At 40.5% G+C, this 8,384-nt stretch overlaps 1 protein-coding gene across 1 annotated transcript; it reads left to right on the top strand.

Annotated features, from left to right (window-relative positions):
• Positions 1-547: 547 nt before the first annotated feature.
• On the top strand, positions 548-1,596 carry LOC134390699 (histone H3.3A-like). Its single transcript, XM_063114368.1, has one exon. The coding sequence runs from the start codon at positions 656-658 to the stop codon at positions 1,064-1,066; it is 411 nt and encodes a 136-aa protein (XP_062970438.1). The 5' UTR covers positions 548-655; the 3' UTR covers positions 1,067-1,596.
• Positions 1,597-8,384: the final 6,788 nt, after the last annotated feature.

Raw genomic sequence — 8,384 nt, 5'->3', positions numbered from 1 at the left:
CTCTTTAGGTTTCAGAGACGGATAGGCAGGGACCCAACAAAGTCTGGGGCAGAGAAAGCCTAGTTCACAAACTGATAACTCTAGGACCAAAAGAGAAAAGACAGAGGACTATTCACCCAAAGAAAGAGAAAAGCCAAAGTTCAAAGCTAAAGAGACCAGAGACCTTAAATCAAATTCATCCATCCATGCATTCAGACTTTGTTTAGCAGTGACTATGCACAAGACTCTATGCTTGGTATCATGGTGGGGTGGGGTGGGGTACACAGGCCATGCCCTCAAGGGCTGGAAGGTATATATTCTGGTCCAAGTTTATATATGAGGAAACTGAATATGAGAAAGATTGAGAAATGTGGAGTTCCTGGAATGTATCCATTAAAATAAGACAAATATAAAAATAACTGTAATGAAGGATAGAAACTGTGAGGTCTCATTGGTGTGGAAGGGAGGCAGGTGATGGGAGAGCCTACAGTGGAGCAGCAATAAAGTGCTCTGGGATCCCAAAATGAATGATGCTGCCAACAGAAGATGGGTATTCCGGTTCGCAGCCGCCGCCGCGCCGCCGTCGCTCTCTCCAACGCCAGCGCCGCCTCTCGCTCGCCGAGCTCCAGCCCGAGGAGAAGGGGGGGTCAGTAAGGAGTAAGGAGGTCTCTATACCATGGCTCGTACAAAGCAGACTGCCCGCAAATCGACCGGTGGTAAAGCACCCAGGAAACAACTGGCTACAAAAGCCGCTCGCAAGAGTGCGCCCTCTACTGGAGGGGTGAAGAAACCTCATCGTTACAGGCCTGGTACTGTGGCACTCCGTGAAATTAGACGTTATCAGAAGTCCACTGAACTTCTGATTCGCAAACTCCCCTTCCAGCGTCTGGTGCGAGAAATTGCTCAGGACTTCAAAACAGATCTGCGCTTCCAGAGCGCAGCTATTGGTGCTTTGCAGGAGGCAAGTGAGGCCTATCTGGTTGGCCTTTTTGAAGACACCAGCCTGTGTGCTATCCATGCCAAACGTGTAACAATTATGCCAAAAGACATCCAGCTAGCACGCCGCATACGTGGAGAACGTGCTTAAGAATCCACTATGATGGGAAACATTTCATTCTCAAAAAAAAAAAAAAAAAAAAATTCTCTTCTTCCTGTTATTGGTAGTTCTGAACGTTAGATATTTTTTTTCCATGGGGTCAAAAGGTACCTAAGTATATGGTTGCAAGTGGAAAAATAGGGGACAGAAGTCAGGTATTGGCAGTTTTTCCATTTTCATTTGTGTGTGAATTTTTAATATAAATGCAGGGACGTAAAGTATTAATGCAAGTCAAAATGTTTGGGTGAACAAGTTTCAGCAGTTCAACTTTATAACAATTATAAATAAACCTGTTAAATTTTTCTGGACAATGCCAGCATTTGGATTTTTTTAAAATAAGTAAATTTCTTATTGATGGCAACTAAATGGCGTTTGTAGCATTTTTATCATACAGTAGGTTCCATCCATTCACTATACTTTTCTAACTGAGTTGTCCTACATGCAAGTACATGTTTTTAATGTTGTCTGTCTTCTGTGCTGTTCCTGTAAGTTTGCTATTAAAATACATTAAACTATAAAAAAAAAAAAAAAAAAAAAAAAAAGAAGAAGATGGGTATTCCAAAGTCAGGGCCAGGTTAAGACCTTTAGAGGCCCTAATCCCCAAAGAGATTTATAGTGGTGTTCACCTCCCTTCATCACTGCCAAATACAATCCAAAACAAAATGGCACTTAATTTTTCTTAAATTAAAGATTGCAGCTAAATTTCTGATTGTTTCCCCATGGTGATCACTTTACTGCTTTCTTTGCAATAATGCATTATTTCAAAAACAATTTTGGGGGGAACCTGTTTGGCTGGTTCGTTAAATTCATTCTTAGCCTCTGTATCCCAGGATGCATAAAGTTTCACTGGCACACAGTGACACCCATTCACTTACGCATCATCTGCGGCTGCTTTCCCACTACAACAGCAGAGTTGAGTAGTTGCAATAGAGATTGAAGGCCCACAAAGCTCACGTATTTACCATTTGGACATTTACGGGAAAATGTTTGCCAACTCTTGATCAGTACAGTGATGCAGCACAGGTAGAAATGCAGAAAAGGTGAGCAAGTGGTGTTCGTTTACCTGTGAATATAGGCTGCAACCTCATAAGAAGCCTCACAGGATGACAGTTAGGCAGTTAGTTGTTAATTGGTTAGTTACTTTATGAACAGAACCTCCTGATTCAGTCTACCTCCTGGGAGTAGATCACCCAAGGCTGGGCTGCAGGTTGACTAAAGATCATGAAACGGATGTGTACGTAGAGTATGTCACATTTAGCAGAGCACTGTGACCCCATGACTATCCCATCCCCACTCTATCCCAATGGAGGCAATCATCATCAAGCTAACAATCAGAAGGTTGCTTCATGACCACAGATTCAGAGGGAGGGGCTGAGTTAATTGTAATGGCAGCAGTTGGAGAGAATGCACAGCAGCCACCTTAGTCGTGGCCAGCCTTGTCAATAGAGCCAGAATTCCAGAGCCCACGGGCTCCCCGACAGTGTGTGGACAGGCACTGCGAGGGTTTGCCTCGGTAGTCTTCCTTTTACTGTGTCACCATCCTCCCCTCTTATGGACGCATTCTTTCTTTGGTGAAAGAGTAAGTCTATTCAATAAGGTTGCAGTCAAGTTTTGCAAGCCTAGTCTCCAGTTCACTCAGTCTCGTTAGGTCAAGATTTGCGGTCATGTATAGCTTTCCTTTCTTCATTCACCTCTCTGAGGTCTTCAGGTTCAATTCAACTCAGAGTTGACCGTGGCATTTTCTTGGTTCACGTGATTTGAGAGCCAATGTGGCCATCCTCATTGTCATGCACTGCACCACGTGGTGAGTAATTACTTCCCCAGGAGCTCGTTTGGTGCCACAAGCATGTGTCCCCTACTCAGGAATGTAGACAACAAGCTCATTTACAAGCCCTAAAACCTTATGAAATCCTGATTTATACAGGTAACCACATCAATAAACACATCAAAATCCTGCTGGGCAAGTGACAGTCACTAAATAACACTGAATGTGTCTTTCCTGGCTGACTGATTCAGAACGTGAAGCTCTCTCTGATCCCCTTTGGATTGTAGCTCTTCTGCACTAGTGGCAAAGCTCTCAGTCCCACTGACCACATCTATTCTACTTTGTAAAGCATTTTATACCAGGACTGTTTGAAGTTTCCAGTCATTTCATTGTCCATGTGGTCAATAACTTAGAATAACACTGATTTATCATTTATCAGCCGCCTACTTCTTTTTATTATGTTGACATGGAGCAGTCTAGTCTACCCGTTGCTCTCTGAAGAAATATTTGCAAGGCAAAAAGTTTAACCCTTTAAACTTTTGAAAGATGAAGAAAAGAGAAAGAGGAATAACATTTTTAATGCCAGTCACTCTGTTAGGTATTTTCTACATAAAGTATTTACTTTAAACCTCAAAGCACGACATGTTTCATAGATGGAAGTTGAGGTTCAGATCAATTCAGTAACTTGTTCAGGTTCTCATAGCCCGTAAGTGATGAATTCAGGAACACAAACCCAAATCCACCTTACTCCAGGGCCTGATCTCATCCCATCATACTGTGTTGCCTTTCTCCAACATCAATTAGCTAGTAGAATTGGTAGCTCTCGAAGTCACTGATGTATTATCATGATTCTGGTTTAGAACTTACTTTTGATTGTAGATTTCACAAACTCCAACTTCACACCCTCAGCTCTGTCAGTTTCTTCTGGAATAAGGTGGAGATCAACAAAATAAACACTGATGTTTCCATTATCTTCCCACAATACTAACTCCCTAACAGTCATCAAGGAATATCAACTGCCATCAACAGCCATTCAAATAACTTGGCAGACATTTTTCTAGTACCTACTGTGAGTTAACCGTCTGTGCTGGGCTGTATAAAATAATCCTGCCGGATTGACCTAATGGCTGAACACAGTAGCTACACAATGACAAGGGGTCCAATACAAGCTTGAACCAATTAGGGTTTTGAAGATGTGGAGGAAGAAACCTTTTTTTAATCATTGAGATTTTTTTTAATATCTAGAAATAGCAGCAAGGCACTAGGGTATGATTAAAACTCTGTTAACCACAGAGCTAATTTGCCCACTACTGAAAACAGCTAACACCAAACCTGCCCAACCAAGAAATCCTGTTTGGGAGTGAATGTTCATGCTCACCAAATCACAGTCAACCATTTCCAGTCAAAAGAGTCGAGCAGACCCAGGCAGTGACATCAGCACTTGATGGTATCTCAGCTGCCCTTCTGGGAAGCTTTCTTTCTGTCTTCTGACATGCTTCATGGGTGTGGCAGCTAGTACTACCTGCAACATACCCGAATATGAACCAATTCAGATATGAAATGGGGGGGGGGGTGATACTGACCAGGAAGAAACTGGAAAGTTATTTACTCTCTGAACCTCAGAATCTTCTTATATAAAATGGGGATAGTACCCCATGTCATAGGGGCATTAGAACATAAATGAAATCAGGTTAATATAATGTTAATTCATTTAACAAAAGATTATCAGATGCTTACTATAAACCAAGTATTATGCCAGGCACTGGGGATACAAGATAAACAAAACAGATACTGCCCGTGCTCTCATAGGTCTTTGTGTGTAGTGGGGCAGACAATCACCAAACAAATAGTCACAGAATGAACTAAGTAATAAACATTTGTCAAATGTTATAAAGAATGCTATAAAGTGCAGAGTGTTACAGGAGCAGATTCTAAAGACTCCCTGTGATAGACTGAGTAATAGCCATCACAGAACGTCCACGTCCTAATCCCCAGAGCTTGTGAATATGTTACCTTACACAGCAAAAGGGACTTTGCACATGTGATTGGGTTAAGGCTTTGGAGATGGGAAGTTTCTCCAGGGTTATCCAGGTGGGCCCAATCTAATCACAATCATCCTTAAAAGTGGAAGATGGAGATTTGACTACAGAAGAGGAGCTTAGAGGGACATGACACGAGGCGGACTCAACTGCCATTGCTGATTTTGAAAATGGGGGAAGAGGGCCATGAGCCAAGAAATGCGGGTGGCTTCTTGCAGCTGAGAAAGACAAGAAAAGGCTCCCCTGGAGCCTCCAGAAAGTAAAGCAGACTGCTAACACCTCAATTTTGGCCCAGTGACACCCTGGTCAGACTTCTCACCTACAGAAACGTAAGATAAAAAATTTCTGTCTGTTATTTTAAGACACTAAATTTGTGGTAATTCATTATAGCCATCACAGAAAGCTCATACAATCTTAAACTTAGCGGAGTAGGGACAGGAGGGGGTTAGTAAAAGCCTCTTTGAGGAATTTCACTGAGACTTAACAGGTGAGTTGGGGCTACTCAGAGTGACTTGCCCACGTATCCCTGTCTCTCTCTCTTCATTTTATAACCACAGCCTGACACTGATGCCCATAGCATCGTCGGTGGTGGCTGCTATATATTTTCCTGAAACGGCTAGTCCAGGAGGTCATATATCTCACAGGCTCCCTGGGGCCAAGTAGCTTTGACTAGGACCTCTTCCTCAACACATCCACAGTACATGTTTTCACTCTTGCAAGGTGTTTATTGGGCACCTACTATGTGTCAGGCTCTGTCCTTTGTGCTGGAGGTACAGCAGCAAACAAAAAAGATAGTGTTCCTATCGGTAGGGTATAACAAGAGTTCATCTTATGCAAAAGACTAACTCTATTTGATCATAATGTTTTCTGAAAAGCAGACCCACACTTGGAAAAAATTGGTATAATTTTAGAAAATGCTATAGACTTGCAAAGTTCCAAGAAACAAGGAGCTCAGTCCAATAGAGACCCTGTGAAAAAAATATCAAACACTATTAATTTAATCTAGATGGCCAGAAGAATCAATCCACTTTGCTGTCTCCTGTTTTTTTGCCAGAATGCTTGAGCAGCGTTAACTGCAGCAAGAGATAGTCACAACTCCAGTTCTAGGAACTGCCAATGCTAGACACAGAATTGGCCCCTGGATTTACAACCGGAGTAAGTTCCTTCTAAAATTGTAGTGGTAAGGCTTAAGAACAGGTTTTATTTAGAATCTCAAAAGTGAAAAACTCACATATAGTTTTAAAAAATAACAAAAACAAATGGCACCACACAGAGGAGCTTGGCATAAACACTATTAAATTACCATACAAACATCTACAAAAATTTAAAAATTCAATTATTTTGTAGCAAAAAAGAAAAAATCACTGGAATTTCCAACACCTAGCAATTTGGAGGGTAGGGGTTGTTTTAATTTTTATTGATTTGTTATGTTTTCAAATCATTGATTAAACAGTGGTCTAGCATAAGTATGTGTCTTACTAAATGGATGCTCCAAATGTCTACCCCAAATCAAAAAGAGTACCCTACCCCACTCCAGAAAAGCCAAGGAAAACCTGATTGAGATCTTAGGGGAGCCTGTCCTCGTCAGACCTCTTAAAACATGTTGCAATCATGCATAATGAAGAATTCTGCAGTAGCTTCAACTGCCTATTGGTTTGAGAAGGTGACCTGCCAGTCCCTGGATATTTGGGTGGGAGACGTTAATCAAGCATTCCTTTGTCAGTGTTCGTTAAATATAGTTAAATGATCCTATCTGCCTGGGCTGTTTAGACCTGTCAGAAGTAATCTGCCCCTTCTTGAGGATTGCCAAACAGGTTTTCATCCCAAGTGACTCAGTCATTTATTCCTGTTTTAAATACAAATCTTACCGCTGTAAGTCGTGGTTCACCCTTAAAAACTCCACATGTACTTAACATGCCACACTGTATTAAGTGGCTAGAATTGTTATGAATTCTTCTCATTTCTCTGAATACTACAAAGAATGTGGCCAAATTTTCCTCTAGGGAGTTGGGGAAAATAGCAAGTAAATTGAGGGCAAACTACAGAGACAGCAAATGGGGATTCTCAAGCATGACTTGGAAGAATGAACTTGAGTGACTATATCCTTGTTGACCCAGAACCTGTAAAGATCAGGAAAGCAGGCATTGCCTAAGCAATGCACAAATAATAGGTCAAAAAACATAGCTATACAATTTTTGTTTTGTACCACATGATGAAGATTTACAACATGGAAAACCAAAATAAAATTCCCTTTCATGGGGACAAGTAATTTTAATATTGGAACAAAGAACTGAGAGCTGTTCCCTTCATTGTCACAGGGGCACTGTTTTGTTTTTTTAAAGCCACTGAATAGATTTGACTGTTTCTTCCTCTTTGGTGCTGGATGTTAGTACAACGGGACTGCAGTAAAAGACATGGTTCAAGCAGCAGGACTTGTCAATTTTCTACCCAGAATTGGCTTCCAGATTTGAGAGCCTTAGAAAAGTTCATTCCCTTCACCACATAATTTCTCTTCAAGGAATTTCTTCTAATGGACTGTTTGACAATACAGAGAAAGACTTACATGCAAATATGTGACTCCTGGTTTTTTTTTTTTTTTTAATGCAATGTAAAATAAGAGGACACATACATAGTCAACAAAAAGTGGATGTTTAAGTTAATTATGGTGCGTCCACAGAAGTGGAACATTCTGTTGCTATTAATGATTGTTTATAAGAAGTTTTAAACACAGAAAACAAATTTGTTTTTACCCATTCACACTCTCCTGTTCAATTTTTCTACAAACATCATGATTTGTCTTGGTTATCAGGAGACAGAAAAAAATCTGAAAATAACCATGAGAGTACTGATGCATAACACTATGGGCAATACTGAATAGGGCTTCTCTTACTTACTCTTAGCCAACCAATTCTCAGTCACTCAGTCAAGCATCTTTCATATTAGGCTATATATAAGAACCACAAACTGGTAATGCCTCTCCCATTCTTCTGCCTGCTCTCTATGAAAAAAAATCCAATTGCGAATTTATATCATGCTCTTGGAAAAAGAGAGAAAAAAAGTTGAGGGTATAATCTTCTGTAACTATTTTATTTAACAAGTCCTTTACTTCATGGGATGCAATGCGAGAGGTCTTTTCATCAGTTGGTACTTATATAAAAGGAAAATTTGCATTTATATACCCACAAAAGTATATTGAGCTGAGTATCTTCAGATGAACACACTTTTCTTTTTACTGTAGTGGTTTTCATGCCTGTCTTACTAGATTATTAGCTTCTCCTTGAATTGCTCATACTGCCTAGAACAAGATTTTGAGTTAGTATGTTTCAATAAATCCTGCTGAACAAATAAACGAAGCTCCTGTACCAGTATGTTTCCATATTTTTGTTTTGGCCTCAAAAAAGCATTGTATAGATTTTATGCGGAACCCCTAATATTTCAAGTAAGTCAAAGAGGCACTTGTCTAACGTGAAGGCAGGGAAGGACCAAAGTTCAGAGTGATCATGTA

The sequence above is a fragment of the Cynocephalus volans genome, chromosome 11, assembly GCF_027409185.1.
Source record: "Cynocephalus volans isolate mCynVol1 chromosome 11, mCynVol1.pri, whole genome shotgun sequence".
In the NCBI taxonomy this organism is placed as follows: Eukaryota; Metazoa; Chordata; class Mammalia; order Dermoptera; family Cynocephalidae; genus Cynocephalus; species Cynocephalus volans.
Note: the sequence above shows the minus strand (reverse complement) of the source record. Positions and strands in the feature narration are given on the sequence as shown.

What these genes read in the sequence shown, in the direction of transcription:
- LOC134390699 (XM_063114368.1), top strand. Translation starts at nt 656, where the DNA reads ATGGCTCGTACAAAGCAGACTGCCCGCAAATCGACCGGTGGTAAAGCA.